General features: G+C 42.9%; 1 protein-coding gene across 5 annotated transcripts in view; it reads left to right on the forward strand.

Moving 5' to 3' along the window:
• The window catches only part of usp24 (ubiquitin specific peptidase 24), a 32,835-nt gene extending 15,652 nt beyond the window's left edge, over positions 1-17,183 (forward strand). For all 5 annotated transcript variants that reach the window (XM_035175810.2, XM_035175811.2, XM_035175812.2 and 2 more), the window contains 35 exons: positions 148-243; positions 329-551; positions 646-808; positions 1,080-1,241; positions 1,412-1,482; positions 1,584-1,744; positions 1,826-1,887; positions 2,034-2,225; positions 2,324-2,438; positions 2,555-2,699; positions 2,787-2,906; positions 3,014-3,139; positions 3,357-3,455; positions 3,550-3,632; positions 3,716-3,857; positions 3,947-4,066; positions 4,187-4,401; positions 5,743-5,867; positions 5,962-6,103; positions 6,412-6,562; positions 6,670-6,765; positions 7,380-7,483; positions 7,575-7,688; positions 10,687-10,894; positions 11,008-11,097; positions 11,379-11,481; positions 11,598-11,716; positions 11,908-12,021; positions 12,154-12,219; positions 12,330-12,396; positions 12,545-12,623; positions 12,784-12,859; positions 13,627-13,713; positions 13,915-14,025; positions 14,424-17,183. In XM_035175810.2, coding sequence (XP_035031701.1) covers positions 148-243; positions 329-551; positions 646-808; positions 1,080-1,241; positions 1,412-1,482; positions 1,584-1,744; positions 1,826-1,887; positions 2,034-2,225; positions 2,324-2,438; positions 2,555-2,699; positions 2,787-2,906; positions 3,014-3,139; positions 3,357-3,455; positions 3,550-3,632; positions 3,716-3,857; positions 3,947-4,066; positions 4,187-4,401; positions 5,743-5,867; positions 5,962-6,103; positions 6,412-6,562; positions 6,670-6,765; positions 7,380-7,483; positions 7,575-7,688; positions 10,687-10,894; positions 11,008-11,097; positions 11,379-11,481; positions 11,598-11,716; positions 11,908-12,021; positions 12,154-12,219; positions 12,330-12,396; positions 12,545-12,623; positions 12,784-12,859; positions 13,627-13,713; positions 13,915-14,025; positions 14,424-14,486 — 4,210 coding nt within the window. In that variant the 3' untranslated portion in view covers positions 14,487-17,183. The remainder of the gene's footprint in view (positions 1-147; positions 244-328; positions 552-645; positions 809-1,079; positions 1,242-1,411; positions 1,483-1,583; positions 1,745-1,825; positions 1,888-2,033; positions 2,226-2,323; positions 2,439-2,554; positions 2,700-2,786; positions 2,907-3,013; positions 3,140-3,356; positions 3,456-3,549; positions 3,633-3,715; positions 3,858-3,946; positions 4,067-4,186; positions 4,402-5,742; positions 5,868-5,961; positions 6,104-6,411; positions 6,563-6,669; positions 6,766-7,379; positions 7,484-7,574; positions 7,689-10,686; positions 10,895-11,007; positions 11,098-11,378; positions 11,482-11,597; positions 11,717-11,907; positions 12,022-12,153; positions 12,220-12,329; positions 12,397-12,544; positions 12,624-12,783; positions 12,860-13,626; positions 13,714-13,914; positions 14,026-14,423) is intronic.
• Positions 17,184-17,291: the final 108 nt, after the last annotated feature.

Raw genomic sequence — 17,291 nt, forward strand, 5'->3', positions numbered from 1 at the left:
TGGGTAGTGCCAGCTGACGTAATAAGCTATTAATACAAGCACATATATGCCACTTATTATGCTTTTGACTAAAAGGCTTCACAGTAGAGAATAATATAGTTTATTCTTAAGTACTGACAGTGATGTCCCTGTGTATTGCCTCTGCAGTCTGGTGGTGAATGTGATGCAAAGGGACTCCATCCCGTCAGAGGTGGACTACGAGACCAGACAGGGAGTCTACTCAATCTGTCTTCAGCTGGCCAGGTTCAAAATGCCTCATGAACACACACACATACACAAGGAGGGATATTCTGTCAAGTCGTCCATGCTTACCTGGCTGTATTTTCAGGTTCCTTCTGGTTGGTCAGAGCATGCCTGCATCACTGGATGATGATGTCATCAGAGATGGCGAGGCGCTGTCATCCCGTCCGTTTCGTAATGCAGGAAGAGCAGGGCGGCAGCTGTCTCTCTGTGGAACGCCAGAGAAGTCCTCCTACAGGCAGATGTCTTTGTCTGAGCGCTCGTCCATAAGAGTGGAGGAGATTGTACCTGCTGCTCGTGTGGCCATTCAGGTACTGGACTAACACACAGTCATCTCTAAAACCTCATTGAACATGTAAGTGTAGAATATTTTCAAGTACAATGTTTGTTCTGTCTCTTATCCAGACCATGGAGGTGGGTGATTTCACCTCCACTGTGGCCTGCTTCATGCGTCTGACCTGGGCAGCGGCAGCTGGCCGGTTGGATCTGGTTGGCAGCCCTCAGCCAATCAGAGAGACCCACACATCCCTTCTTCCACAGGGAGTTCGCACCAGAGTCAGCAGTACAGGTGGGACAGAAAACACACTCAAAACCTTTCATGTTTTTCATATGTCCTTGTTCTTCACATTATTCCTTCTACATTTATGAAGTGAGAACTTTTTGTGGCATCAACTACACGTTTACAGTCAGGAGGTGTTGTAATCATCCTGGACAACTTAACTCTTGATTTCTCACCTACAGTGACATTCAATGTTTAGTTGCGAGCATTTGCTATGCTAAAAGCAAAAGCTAAAGTAATGAAAGATAAACAAATGTTCTCTCTGTGTGTGTGTTTGCAGGAAGTAACTGCAGCTCCAGCAGTGAGGGGGAGACCATCCCGACAGCGTTGCATGCAGGGATATGTGTCAGACAGCAGAGTGTCTCCATCAAAGACACCATCATTGCCCGCGAGGCTCTGTCACTGCTGGTTACCTGTCTGCAGCTACGCTCTCAGCAGCTGTGTAAGACTCACACAGGAGTGCAAACACACCACACATACTATAATTAGTAAACATCATTGGTCCAGTGTACAGTGTTAGGATACTACACTGTGTAGATTTATATATAGGTCATCTTTAGGTTGTTTGCAGAGTTCTACAATAAAACAAAATCTTGTGCTTGGTTTCTCCAGGTTCTTTTTACAACCTTCCCTCCGTCAATGATTTCATTATTGATGTTCTGCTGGGATCTCCAAGTGGAGAGGTAAAAAAACTCATAATAGACTGCATATAAGAAATACTGCATATATCCTTACCACTCCAGTGTGTGCTCACACATGCTTTCTCTGTCACTTCCTCTGTCAGATCCGCCGTGTGGCTTGTGATCAGCTGTACACTCTCAGCCAGTCCGACACCTCAGGCTTCCCTGAAGTCCAGAAACCCAACCTGTTCCTGCTCTCAGTCATTCTCACTGCTCAACTGCCACTGTGGAGTCCCACATCGGTCATGAGAGGAGTCAACCAGAGGTACTTAAGCCAAGAAAGACAAGACATACATCACTTACACTTTCACTGGGGTCTTTTGTTGATGGTGCTTTCTCTCCCCAGGCTGCTGTCCCAGTGCACTGAGTACTTTGACCTAAGATGTCAGCTTCTGGATGACCTAACCAGTAAGCCAATACATTTCTCCTCAATCACTTCTATCAGTTCTTGGATATGAAGATGTAAGAATTGTTATATACAGAAACTAAAGGTGACTGTTTTTCTTTCTCTTATCTTCTCCCCCCCTTTTCTCCACCTACTTGACCTGCTGTAGCATCCGAGATGGAGGCGTTAAAAGTGAGCGCAGCCACCATGCTGGAGGATGAGATCTCCTGGCTGGACAACTTTGAGCCCAGCTGGAGCTCTGAGATGGAGACCAGCGAGGCAGACAATGTCCTCCTGGCTGGACACCTCCGCCTCATCAAGACCTTGCTCTCACTCTGTGGCAATGAGAAGGAACATCTTGGTGAGCACAAATAAACATGCATATACCAAATGCATTTATAAGATTGTATATTGAAAACACTAATATATGATGGCAATGTGCAAATGTATGTTTTCCAGGTCCATCTCTGATCCAGCAGTTGTTGGACGACTTCCTGTTTCGAGCCTCACGCATCATTATTAACAGCTCCAACCCCACACCATCCCCAGCTCCCAGCCATGACTTCCATCCCAAGTATGGCATGACATTGTAAAAAAAGAAGTGATTGATTTGAAAAAGTTTTTGCCATTTAATGGACAAATCACTGCAAACCGCTGCCTAAATGTTTCTTTGTGTGTGTGTGTGGTCAGGTGCAGCACAGCCAGCAGCAGACTGGCAGCCTACGAGGTGCTGGTGATGCTGGCTGACAGCTCTCTCTCAAACCTCCGGCTCATCACCAAAGAGTTACTGTCCATGCATCACCAGTCTGATCCTTCTCTCTGCAAGGAGTTCGATGTAACTAATTTCTTACAATATTTGTTGCTATATATAGTTATAGTTACTGTGCTTCAAATGTCAAACTAACTCCGGTCTCTTTCTCAGTATCTGCCTCCTGTAGAGAGCCGATCAGTCTCAGGTTTTGTCGGGCTGAAGAACGGAGGAGCCACATGTTACATGAATGCTGTGTTCCAGCAGCTCTACATGCAGCCAGGTCTGCCAGAGGTACGTGATTCCTAAATGTAGTTTACTTCCTGTATTTCTCAAAGTGTTTGTGCACTTTAAGTTCTAGACAGTGAATCTAACTCCAGTGACTGCATGTTTGCTTTAAGGCTTTCCTCTCCATTGAGGATGACACAGACCAGCCTGAGGAAAGTGTCTTCTACCAGGTGCAGTCTTTGTTTGGGCATCTGATGGAGAGCAAACTGCAATACTATATACCTGAGAACTTCTGGAAGGTAAACAGCTCTTTAATTTAACATCGATGATTCTAATCCACTTTATTGTTATTTCAGGTATTATTCAATACGATGATAAATGAGAATTGATTTATATGGTGAACTGAACAATATTTGAATTTAGCAGAATTTTGATCGTTCAGTGTGTCTGTTTCTGTATCTAGACTGTCTATCTATATAAAATTACCCTGATGTAAATGTGTTGTGTCTGTTGCAGATCTTCAAGATGTGGAACAAGGAGTTGTATGTGAGGGAACAGCAGGATGCTTACGAGTTCTTCACTAGCCTGGTGGATCAGCTGGACGAGCATCTAAAGGTAGAATTCACACACACACTTCACAAATTTAAATAACAAAGATTACTGTGCAACAGCTCAGTAATAATGTGATAATATGATTTCTTAACACCAGAAAATGGGTCGAGAGCAGATCTTCAAAAACACATTTCAGGGAATCTTCTCTGACCAGAAGATTTGTAAAGACTGTCCACACAGGTCAGAGTTTTATTTTTCACTCTTATTGTTTCATTTTGAGAGGCATCACAGATTATCTTAACCATTGACCTTTTGTTGCACAGGTACGAGCGTGAAGAAACCTTCATGGCGTTGAACCTTGGAGTAACTTCATGTCAGAGTCTAGAGATCTCATTAGACCAGTTTGTCAGAGGAGAGGTGCTTGAGGGTAGCAACGCCTACTACTGTGAGAAATGCAAGGAGAAGGTCTGTATACTGCTCTGCCCGTTCTTTATTTTACTACACTGATTTAACATGCATTTAACAAGCTTCTTTTTTTTGTCATCTCCAAACAGAGAACCACAGTGAAAAGGACATGTATCAAATCCCTACCCAGCGTTCTCTGCATTCACCTCATGCGCTTTGGCTTCGACTGGGAAAGCGGACGCTCCATCAAATACGATGAACAGATTAGGGTACACAGAATTTCTAATCCCACGATCTCACACTTCTGTTCATTTTTTACAGCAGACTAAAGCCCAGAAATGAAATACAAATATGATTAATGGTCTGTACGATTTGTTGTTGGTGAACAGTTCCCCTGGGTGTTGAACATGGAGCCCTACACTGTCTCTGGAATGGCTCGTCAGGACTGCAGTGGAGAGGGTGGCGAGGGGCGAGGAGATGGGACGTCAGGAGGGTCGCCCAGGAAGAAAGTCACAATTTCTGAGAACTACGAGCTTGTGGGAGTTGTTGTCCACAGCGGTCAGGCACATGCCGGACACTACTACTCCTTCATTAAAGACAGGCGGTAAGAGACGCTGTAGTCAGTATTTAAAGGGATAGCTAGTGCTTTGCAGAGCTGCTTTATGGATTGTATTTTCCAGCTTCTGTTCCTACTGTACGTAAGAAGTTCCACTAAACACTGGTTGGGTAACCAGTGTTTAGTGGAACACATTAATCTTTTACTCTAGTTTTCCAGGCAGAGTTTAGAGGACCTCCTGGGGCACATGAGCGCAGCATCAGACTTTGTTTGGGCTTCTAGTTTAGTTTGTAAGCGTCTCCAGATGTCTGGCTCTGGAAGCTGGGAATGTAAAGAGACCACAGGCATAATATTTGGCACTGTGCTCTCGCTCACTGGCTTGTTCCTATCCCGGTTTAAGATTACAGGATGTTGATCTTTTTCCAGGATATTAGACACATTCTTGAGTCTGATATTCTTTAAATTAGATCGACATATATGTAGGTTCAGAGCTTCAGACAGGGACAGGCTGGATGGCCACAGGTAGACATTACATCCTGTCAGAAAACCTACTATCACACCCTCCAGGAAATACATGATATCAAGGTTCTTCGGTTACTAATGTATTTATTCCTTCTTTGTCTTTATTGCACTTCACCGTCATCAAATCCACCATCGAACTGTTCAATAACAGTATTACAATGTATAAGAAACACAAATTCATAACATTAACAATGTAGAAAACGAATAACAAATACACGGCACACAAACGTAAACAAACATACGGTACCTCGCTGGCTGCACACAACCAGGAGGGAAAGAGTCCACTTGAAAATGTATCAACTTAACGTCACTTTTAACTTGATAACTTTTAAGCAGTGTTTGTACTTTACCTGTTTCACATGTCTTCTGTGAAGTGTCTATGCTCAACATGGAACTTAACGCAGTTACTTCTTGGCGTTCTCAGCACAAAATGAATCAATACAAAACAAAGCGATATTCATTGAAACAACAAATCAACATTAATGGAAATGAATCCAATGCATACATATAAACAAAACATATCCCAAGAATGACATGAATATTATTCATGGAAGTTAAACCTACACTGTTTCATTTTCAGTATATATACATATATCAGGTGTACTGTAGGTGGTACCATCTCATCTATTGTCATTCAAGTGAAAACAATTTTCTGTATCTGATATATGTAAATCATGTGAGAAAATAAGTTGATTTTCTTTCTGCCTATTGCTTATTTACTGCCTATTTGTTTATTATTAAGTTTTTGCTGAGTCACTTTTTCGGAGGTGCATATTTGAAGCTAAACCTGACATTCCCCTTTTCCTTTTATTTATCAAATCATCGTTCATTGCTCACTGTTTATCGTCGTCTGTCTTTGTCTTGCAGTGGTAGTGCCCGGGGTCGTTGGTACAAGTTCAACGACAATGTGGTGGAGGAGTTTGATATGAATGATGAAACTCTGGAGTACGAGTGTTTCGGTGGAGAGTACCGCCCCAAAGTCTACGACCAGTGTAAGTAAAATGCATAAACTGTATATAAAAGACATGGCTTTTTCATGATTCACAAAATGGATGAATCTTGATGTATGTCCTTGTGCGTTTATAGCCAACCCGTACCCTGATGTGCGGAGGAGATACTGGAATGCCTACATGTTGTTCTATCAGAAGATCAGCGACCAAAACTCACCGGTCCAGCCCAAAAAAAGTAGAGTCAGCATCATGAGGCAAGAAGCAGAGGACCTTACACTGTGAGTCTGTTCTCTGTCATTTAAAATATTCACCTCATAAACCTTCTCAGTGGGTCACTGACCATTTCCATAATGTGAAGCAGAAAGTAAAGAGTTGTAGGTAGCCTTTCTGCCACTGATGGGGAATTTAGAACCAGTTTAGCACAAAAACAATTACAGCTGAAAGGCTGTTGTTAAGAGCAGCCAGGACCTTTGCTGCTTCTATCAACAGCCTTTCAGCTGTAATTATTTTTGCACTTTTCAGTTCCATAACATCTAAATGCTGCACCAGCTATTATTTTACAGCTGTGTTGTTTTGTATTTCCTAGGTCTGCCCCGTCCTCTCCTGATGTTTCCCCGCAGTCCTCTCCTCGCCCCCCACGGGCCAACAATGACCGTCTCACCCTCCTCACCCGTCTGGTCCGCAAAGGAGAGAAGAAGGGCTTATTTGTAGAGAAGATGCCTGCCAGCATCTATCAGGTAAAGTGACGTTGAACTGCCTGACTGTCTCCACAGCACCTCCACATGTGAATCACCTTAAATGTTCACTAATCATGGTCGTATCTGACCGTTTGTCTGTTGTATAGATGGTGCGAGATGAAAATCTCAAGTTCATGAGGAACAGAGACGTCTACAACAGCGACTACTTCAACTTCACACTCTCGCTCACCTCCGTCAATGCAGTAAGTGTCTGTGTTTGTTTGCCTGATTATGTATAAATACATAGTAGAGCTGCAGAGTGATTTAACACAAGGTTTATATACCACATTACAACACAAGAGGGCTGGGTATCACCACTGATTTCCAAAATCGATTCACAAGGTCTTGATTCAATGTCCGATTCAAATCAATTCAATGTCGAGTCAGTGAGAGATATTTCAGTGTAAATTGTATTATTGTCATAATATATGATTATATAAATCCTGTATGTGTGAGTGTAAACTCCGTCTCGCTCCTTCTTCAGAGACATGAGATGAGAGAAGCGACTCACTACCTCACTAAAATGTTGCTGCTGTTCTCATGTAAAATGGTGTCACTCATGGGAAAAGGCCTATAGTAAGATATCGATTCCTCCTTTTTATGAATCGATATCAGATCATTTAAATGAAAATCCATTTTAATCAGAGAATCGATTAATTTTTTTAACCCAGCACTAATGATAAATCATCACTTTATACAGTGTAAAAGCAATGTTATACAATATAACGATAGCAGATATGAATCATACAGGAAGCACATCAGTGGTCAGTTTAGGGCTTTTGAATAAGATGTTTCTAAAAACTTTTGTGTATCACAGACAAAGCTGAAGCATCCTGACTACCAGCCCATGGCCAAAGAGAGTCTCCAGCTGGCTGTTCACTTTCTCTTCCACACATACCTGCACACCAAAAAGAAACTCCGGTATGTAAACATGCAAACATAGATCAACATCTGTGAATACTCCCTGAGAAGCATCAGTGTTATATCTGCACTGCTCCTGTATCTCCTGCAGGGTGGACACGGAGGAGTGGATGGCCACAGTAGATGTGTTGCTGTCTAAGAGCAGTGAGGCGTGTCAGTGGATGGTGCAGTACCTGGTCGGACCAGAGGGACGTGAGATCACCAGGTCAGTGAAGTACTCACTGGATATAAGTGATCGTATAAGTGATAATAACGACAGTCCTTGATCCATCAGTTTGAGAAAAGGTTTCTCAAATACTTGTCAGTGTATTAGTGAGACTGCATTTTCCAAGCTGCTCCTCAAACAGCAGAAACAACAGTGCACAATAACGTCTTTATGTTTTATGCAGTTCCTGAATAGTGCAATGCTGTGATTGAACTGTGATTTTTTTTTTTTTGTAGGGGCCTTGACATAGTTTTAATCACTGCAGCATTTTTCTACCTGACCGAGGGATATGCGATACCACAGACTTGGCAGCTCCCAGCATTTGCTCCTTTATTCTAATCAATACACATTCAACTCTCTGGTAGAGGTCAAATAATTCCACCCTGGTAAAGCTGCTGCAGCTATTAAATCTGCACTTTTATTCAAGTACACATACTTACATACTTGAGCTGTACCTGAGACTCCTCACTTATACTCTATAATGGACATTGCACATTGACAGCTGCAGAAACCACAGGCGTGTAGATGTTCTTATTGTACTACCCTTCTAGTAAGCTGTCACAGTCACCGGTGCCCTTGTAGCGATCACAACAAATTGGAGGGTGCAAGCAGGTCTGCACAGAGCCTCACGTAATTTCTCTGATGACATGGGGCCTCATTCATAACAGTTGCCTACCCACAAAACGAGGCCTTAAAGATGCGTATGCCACTTCTCACGCAAACGTTGGGATTTATAAAAACAAGCTTGACCCATGCGTGTGAACATTTTGGAGACAGGAAAATAGCGAAGCAGACGCGAGGAGGTGAACTGAAGCAGATTATTGATGCACTTCATCATTAACATTAAAAACAACACCGTTATTTGTGCTCACACAACATAACTCATCCATAAGATCCCTCAATTGAAAAAGATATTAAACAACTTTCAGCAAATTATGTTTAGATACCATTAAACAGCGGAGTTGCAGAGTCATTAATTCTTTTTTAATAACATCTTCAAACACTGTGCGTGTATCATCAAGGACACGTGTGTAAAATCGCTGCAGTGAACGTGACTGTGCCATCACAGAGCACACTGGGGATCACGCAAAAAATTTAAAAGATTTACTTTCAAACTTCCATTTCCCAGAGTGGAGGTTAGGATCCCACTGATCCCAGTTATCGGTCCGATGGCTCTAAATATAAAAATACTGCTGTGACCCTTGTGCGTAATGGATTCAACGGCTGATAGAGGATTGCGCGAGAGGAAGGATGAGGAGGGAAACGAGTGTTCAGTGATCACAAAGATTTATTTGTCCCATGATGATGACTCATCAGCTGATATAGATTCTATAGATCCGTGACCTTGGATCTTTGTGCCTAATGAGTCCAGTATTACACAGATCAACCCGACGGAACCGATCCAAACCAGTACAAACACAACAACGCACCACTCTGGTTTATTAGCCGACAGGTATATGTGTGGTATATTAACACTATATAATATTTACCTTTCTATGTAAAGCCTCTTTCAATAATTTTAAATATATAGTTCTATTAAATTTTATAGATATCATGGCTTGTGATGTATATGGGTGACTGAAGTTTATCTACCTTTTTTATAATGGCTTGAGAGAGCTGCCCAAAAAGTATAGTTTACTTTTTTTACCACTACAGCCCTGCTGATTACAATATTGACCTCACTCTGACCCTTGAGAATGTGGAAAGTATAACACCAGCCTAACACTGTCCTTAGCTCCATGTAACACGGTTCAATTACAGAAACACAAACCATGTGCCTCTGGATCTGAATTACATCTGCACTGACAGCAGCCGTATCATATACTTTCTGGATGCTGATTGGCTGAAAGAGAAGGTCACTCTGTGGAATGTAAGCATGTAGAGACAGAGGAGGGTTTATGTGCCTGTGTGTGGGTTTTTAGAGGTGTTGTCTCACACTACTGTGTTTAGGCATGGTGTGATCATATCATCCTGAAACATGATTGGTTGTCGAACATCATCAGACCGGCCCCCTTAACATACCGCATGGCTCTTCCCACAGAGAGGAGATGCACAGTGTCACACAGTGTCTCCAAACCAAACCAACAAGTGTTTTCTCTTACATGACACCTTGCTGCGTTTTTTCTTCAGCGTTTTCCCGCAGATTATCACCTCTCTCCAAAAAGACTTCTCAGGATTTTTACTCACTATTATCACATTAGTTACTGGCCTCTATTCATTCTACTCATCATTTACACACAGGGATGTTTAAAATTAACCATGTAACTGTCATCTGGGAAAGTATTCTGAGCAATTAATCTACTATATAACTATCAGTTAAACGTGTATATATTACTATATTTAACATTTTCAGGCATGCATTCCTGGCACATCTGTACCTTCTGTATCACCAGATGTTCTTCGCTGCAGGTCTGGTCACAGTTAACAGACTGAGCACCAGACTCAGCATGTGGACATGTTGCCATTTTTTATTAAAAAAAACGGTGAACTATACTAGTTGGCTATGCTGAGGAGTTGGATCGAGTTCTGCCTGCTGAGGACTGACAAAAACATATTGAATGTTTTGACAGTCCACTGGGCCACTAATGCAGCGGCACTGTCTGACTGTGACCAATGGGTCAATGTGTTTTTGAAAGCTCTACAATGCAGCTAGAACTACAAGTCTTTTATGTTATTATGAGATGGTTAAAAAGAAATTTAGTCGCTGTGAAGTAGTGGCAGGTTAAATTAGACAATGAGCAGTCGCCTCAGTCTATGTAATTAATGCGAAACATTCTGTTGGTCTGTTTTACTTTTCACAGCTGCAGGTGTGTGATGATGTGTAACTCCTTGTGCTCTATTGATAATGCTGCTGTTTACACATGTACAAATTAACCTCTTGTTATAAAAAGATGTATTGTATTTTAACTAGTGTCACTAGTGTTATTAGTTAGAAGAAGTATTCAAACATGAATATCCCTATTTATGTATCATTATATTGTCATTCTACCGTCCTCAGGGTTTGTCTGTTAGAGTGCAGCATGAGGGAGGTGAGGGTGGTCGTCGCAGCCATCCTCGAAAAGACCCTGGAGAGCGCACTTCACTTCGGAGACCCAGGATTGGACGGTTTGACCGACGCCCTGCTGTCCTTACTGGACAAAGATGTCCCTGAGAATGTGAAAAACTGTGCTCAGTACTTCAGCCTCTTCAGTAACTTTGCTCAGAGGGTAAGAAACAAATTCACAGATTCAGTTGATTCTACTCTCTTTAGGGTGCCAAGTATAAACATGAAATCACAGCAGGATGACTGAGTGTTTTGTCTTTGTGTTCACTCTCTCAGGGTTGTGGTCCTTGTCAGTTGTTGTTGAAACACTCAGCTTATCGCCGGATGCTCATGTTCCTGTTGGGACCAAACAGGCAGAATAACCAGGTACAATTGCACATTGTAAAGTGTAAAGAAGTATCATTGAAAAAATGTCCTCTTTGGACTCTGTCCATTAAACCTTTAAAATTATTTATTTGTAATCATTGTAAATTGCTTGAGTAAGGATCCAGAAAATGTTATAATGCTAATTCAGTTTTGAATTGTTCATTATTTTAGTTCAAATGTTTTATAAACTCGCAATATATTGATTTAAGGTGCAATTATGACTTATAAAAGCTTTTATCGGCTAAATGTTACTGATTGGTATCAAATTTTGTCTGTGACAGAACCGGCGCTGGAGTCCAGCACAGGCTCGGGAATTCCTTCACCTCCACAGCACTCTGGCCCTCATCACCCTGCAGTCTGACCTCGGCCCACAGCGGACACACTGTGAGACATCTAAATCTTTTTCTCAGTCATGTAAAGTCCCACCTGGCGCGGCTGATGGTTTTTCTACAGGTCAGCTCTCCGTCTGACTCTTTATTGTCACCTGTTGTCCTTCGTAGCTCCAGGTGGTTTTAAGCTGCGTGTGGTTAACGTCCCGTCATCCAGCCCACTCCTCCCCCTCCACACGGATATCCTGACCTCACTCTTCACTCCAGAGGGACAGCCTTACCTTCTAGAGGTAACATACAAACAGGATTTTAAACTTATTCAGATTTGATTGAAGTATACTTTAAATTTGCTTCCACTGAAGACAGGAACAACCATTGTTTCACAGGAATCGATGGAATCAGGCCGTTTGTTTATGTGGACATATATTGATTGGCTCTGAATCTGTTTGGTTGATGTTCTCCTTATTTTTCTATCTACCAGGTAATGTTTGCCATGCGTGAGTTGTCAGGCCCGCTGTCTCTCCTCATAGAAATGGTGACCTACTGCTCATTCTGTAATGAGCCCTTCTCCCTGGGTGTGCTGCAGCTACTCAAGGTAAAAAATAAAAAAAAATCTTTAAAAATGTCACAGAACCAGTTGACAGACATGTTGTGGTTAATTATTCTTCACATTTTGATAAAAAAAACGTACCGTAAATCTTCTGGATCCGTTGTGTCTTACTCACAGATTCAGCTGGAGACGGCTCCACCTCATGAACTGAAGAACATTTTTCAGATGCTCCAGGAGCTACTAGTGAGTGACGGTCATCAGTCATCAATGACCCTTCGACTATTGATTATTTAATAGTTCTATGATGGCTATTATGATCATTGTTGCTAACCTCAGTTAAATCTTCACCTCAGGTAGCTGAAGACCCTCTGCAAACCCAGAGACTCAAACATGCTTTTGAGTCAGACAAAGGCCTGTTAGGTATGTCTTCATTTGTTGTTGTTTTCACTCTCATGCCCATGGCAGGCACACCAGAGACCAGTGGACTCAAATACTGTTGATAGACTGCCATGCTACTTGGCAAGAAAGATTTAATGAAAATATAAAACTCTCTGTTTCTTTCTTCCAGCCTTGATGCACCAGAGCAACAACATGGACAGCAGACGCTGCTACCAGTGTGTGAAGTTCCTGGTTACATTAGCCCAGAAGTGAGTACAGTACTTACTGTGTTAAAGGGCAGAGGTCGGGGTCGAGCAGGAATAAGAACTTTTAGATGTGATTCATTGAGGGTGATTCATTTTTTATTTTATTTTTTAACAGATTAACAGGTAAACATAATTCTGAACATTCTTTAAATTTTCCCACCAGATGTCCTCCAGCCAAGGAATACTTCAAGGACTTGTCTGGTCACTGGAGCTGGGCAGTGCAGTGGCTACAGAAAAAGGTGAGCTTATAAAATGCTGTCTCACTTATTACCAGAGGATTCATATTTGAGCCTTTTTTGGGTATATTTCAGAGTGACAGAGAAAGATGGGAAATGACTTGTTGTAAAGATCCCAGGCTGAAATCAGACTGTGGGTTCCAAACTGTGAATAGATTTGAACTAACCTGACTCGCCAAAGACATTATACAGACATTACAAGGCTCTGATGAAAACTGAGCAGACACTTAGATAAATCATTGGATGAACCATGCGTCTATCACTGTTTATAATGGCTGCGGAAGTCTGTCGAGAGAATTGCAAAACCACCTTTTCCGTATAGAGAAAATCTGTCAGTGTCATTAGTCTGTGCTCTTGTTTTATTTAAGAAATAGTCTCCACTTCTGATATAGCTATAACTAAACTTTTGTAGACGGCACCATTGTTGTTTACAGGCTTTCATGTTTTACTGTTGTCATAATTAAGACCACTTTTACACCAAAATTAGCAGGTATACAAGGGTTGAATAAATCTGCTAAGCAAAGTCGATCGCACCAACACCCGGAAGTTCCATGCGCGTCATTACGTCATGCAGAACAGGCATCGCACAGTCTAAACTGCCAAATGGAGAAGGAGTAGAAGAAATTGGCGTGTTCACATGGGTTTTGACCTGTTGAATGCCAATTGTACATACCTCCTGTAAATATTAGAAGCACTTCCTGGTCAGGAATCCCTCCTGTAGATAAATACTGTTTATTTAATCCTGTGTGCTTTATGTTTTTGACCCTCAGATGACAGAACACTACTGGACTCCACAGAGCAACGTCTCCAATGAGACATCCACCAACAAAACCTTCCAACGCACTATCTCCGCACAGGTACACACAAACAAACACACACAGAACTACTGTAATATTATATATCAGCACTACATGACCACATCGAGTTCCGCCAACACCAGTATCAAACACACAGACAAACGCGTACACACTTGCTGTTTATTTTTCTCCTCTGCTCTCAGTCTTACTCACCTCTGTCTGTGTATGTGTGTGTGCTTGTGTGTGTGTCAAACTCTGCAGGATACCTTGGCCTATGCTACAGCGTTGTTGAACGAGAAGGAGCAGTCTGGCAGCAGTAACGGCTCTGACGGCAGCCCAGCAAATGAAAACGCCGAGCGCAGCCTCCGACAGGTAGCCCTCAGACGCGGGCCCGCCCGCCACTCAGCACAGTGGGCGTATTTTGTGACTCATTTCATAAGAACAACACAGGCGCAGTTCAGGCCAAAATAAGTGGAACATCTCAGTGGTTTCTGTCAAGAGCTATAAAGGCAGGTTGTTACCTCCCACGGCTGCTCTATTCTTCTGTGACTCCTGCTGAGCCTGTCAGGATGCCCACACCACACAAGACTGTCAGACTTGTTCTGGCATAGATATGAATACAGCTTATAACAAGTGTCATGCATTGAAATTATAATCCTGCTGTCACTCCCTAGTACATAGATATTTAAAGTTTTGGTCTTTTTTCTCATAGAAACAGAGCATGCTTCTCTTCTCCTCATATTGACTGTGTCCTTGTGTCTCTTTCCCAGGGGTCAGAGTCTCCCATGATGCTTGGCGATTCCAAGAGCGATCTAGAAGACGTTGACCCATAGCGCCTCCAGCCAGCAGGATCCCTCCAAAGGAGCGGCGGCACAGCTCCGGGGCAGCCAGTCGAAAGGGCTGCACTTTGCCTCTGATTGGTCGGGACATTTAGGACTCCACAACATGCCAATCAGAACACTTATTCTCTCGGTCGCCACGGCAACGAAGGAGCTATGAATAAATCATGAATTACTTCCTTTTAGAGCCGCTGAGGCGATGATGGAGATGCATTATCATTAAGGGCAGCAGAGTTGAAAACAGTGAGAAGTGCAAAAACCCTCCACAATCAACGGATGACTTGAGTTTATCCTTTTATTCATTCATTGACTCAGAATGACAGCAAGGTGTCGGATGGGTTTTGGTTGTGTTTTAACAATTTTCTGCTCATATTTGCCAATGTATCTACACAGACATATTCATATTGTAAAGACTTGTTCCATAGATGTAATTTCCCGTGTAAGATAATATTTTAAAGTCTCCTGTGCTCTTCTCCACAGCCATGCAAATTGCGAGAGGTCAGGTTAGTTGCTCTAGAGGAACTTGCAGACACACACACACACACGTGTACTTGTACAGGAACAACTCCACACAGGAGCACTTGGGAGGGGGTGGGGTTCAGCATGCACTTTATAGTCCAGCCCCGTCTATTGTGAGCAGCGCTGCTCAGTTCCTCTAGAGCCTCCACACGCTCATGCCCTCTTCCTCTTTTTGCTTTTATCAACTTTTATTTTCAGTGCCACTTACGCAGTCACATGGATGCCCTGATAGCAACGCCACTCCGCCTGTGACTTAACCTTTGACCCCCTGGTGACCACACAGCGTGGCCGCGGGGACGCAGTACAGGGCCGGTCCTGTCCAAGAAACTGGACAGATCCAGGCCCTCAGCAAATCTTTAAACAAGCAGTGCCATGGTCAGCACTCTCCCTCCTCTTCTTCTTCTTCTTCTCGCTGACAGACAGAGACAGCCTCTTGTGCTGGATTTTACTCCTCTCATTGCTGTGTTTTATTTTCTTTGCCACTTTGTCTTTGACTCTTGATGGATTGAATACTGGAGAGGATGTTTAGGGACCCGAGCCTTATGCAAGATTCGCTGACCTGGAAGTGCACAGATCAGCCATGGTGGGCCATCAGTGCCAACTGAGTGGGAGCTCAGGAGATTGTTTTGTCTTTTTAGGTGCCAAGGTTACACACATACATACACACACATACACACACAAATGTTTTAGTGAAAAACATGCCAACGTGTGTCACTTATTCACTTCACTCACTATCACAAAGAACAGGTCCTCCTCGCCTCACTGTTACCTCTGCTTTATCAGGTTTGATTTTGTATTTTTTTTTGTTTTTCTTTCCAGTGGAGTTTTCTTTTTGCTTTGCCTTTTTTGCTTTGGTCGACCTTTTGGAAACACACACAGAAGCCGAACCCAAATGTAGCTCTAGTTTCCCTCAAGATCAACACCCGTGTGTCGCCAACCCTCAATCATCGGGAGACTTGAAGTGCCTTAACCTCCCGATCTATCTCTCTCTCTCTCTCTCTTTCTCTGTCTTTCTCTCTCGCTCTCTTTCTCTTTCGCTCTCTCTCTCTTACCTTGTCCCAGCTGTGACACTGTACCGTCACATCTCTGAGGAGGTGTGCTCACGTCTTCTCCACCTGTCCTCACCGTGACACCAAATGGTCTTGCTTTAGGAAGGCAACAGGGCTTCTTCATCCCCATCAGTCCCAAAATGATACAGGGACGATTTCCCTCTGTGTGTTGTGACGGAAGGACTGTAGGAATGTATTTGTTGGTTGGTGATTCTGTGTGTGTTTGGGGGGGGAGGGGGGTGGGTGGGGCTGCAGGTTTCATCTTAATAAAACAGGGTTCAGGTGACGGGATGTTGAGTTTTTCGGTGGAAGTCAAACGCTGCTTCTTTTCACTCTGCACCCACGCGGAGACACTTTGTAGATACTGATTCGTGCTAGGGTAGTTTTAAGGAAGCCACACTTTCACTCGGACGTTGTGAAGTCATGAGCCGGAACTAGCCTATCAGATTAGCTCTCAGCTTTAACGGGTCGATGTTTACAGTGTGAAGACCTTACGAAGTGATCATGCTAAATGGGTTTCTGTCGGGAGCCGTCACGTGATCAATCCACTGAGGCTCCCTCCATTTCTCCTCTCTCTCTCACTTGATGTGAATGTCACGTCGTGCTCTCCGGCACGTTTGCATGTGTGGCAGTAAGTGGTTGGTGAAGTTTGTCTTTTCTGTGTGACAGACAGAAAGAAAAAAACATCCCCCTGTGTTGTTTGCTGTGTAGTTTGGTCATTAGCACTTCCTGTCATAAACACCCCTCTCTCTCTCTCTGTGGCTGGTTACGTGCTGTCTGATGGAGCTGCATGCGATCTGTGCCAAGCGATACACGGCATCAAGAGTCGCATACAGCTGGAAGTCTCCTCGGTGTAGCCCCCTCTGTCCCATCACCACAACTACGTGAAGAAAGAAAGAGGGAAAAAAAGGCTTCGAATTTCTATTTTAATCCTGGGATGCAGGAAGGGGTGGGTACGTGCGTGGGTGGGGGTTGACATCTGTACGGGTTTTTACTGTCATTTTGAAAATTCACTGCTGCCATCACAGGATTCTGTAATGCATGTTAAAACTCAAGTTTTAATTTGTACATCAGAGTTTGATTAAGGGGAAATTTGATATAAAATAAACTGGAATGCACAACCTTTTGTAAACATGGTTTTTATGTATGTTTACAGATGTTGCATGCTTTATTTCATGATGCTTCAAATAATATTTGAGCTTTTTGTGTGTTGACTACAAGATTTCCCCTC

The sequence above is a fragment of the Hippoglossus stenolepis genome, chromosome 14, assembly GCF_022539355.2.
Source record: "Hippoglossus stenolepis isolate QCI-W04-F060 chromosome 14, HSTE1.2, whole genome shotgun sequence".
Classification (NCBI taxonomy): domain Eukaryota; kingdom Metazoa; phylum Chordata; class Actinopteri; order Pleuronectiformes; family Pleuronectidae; genus Hippoglossus; species Hippoglossus stenolepis.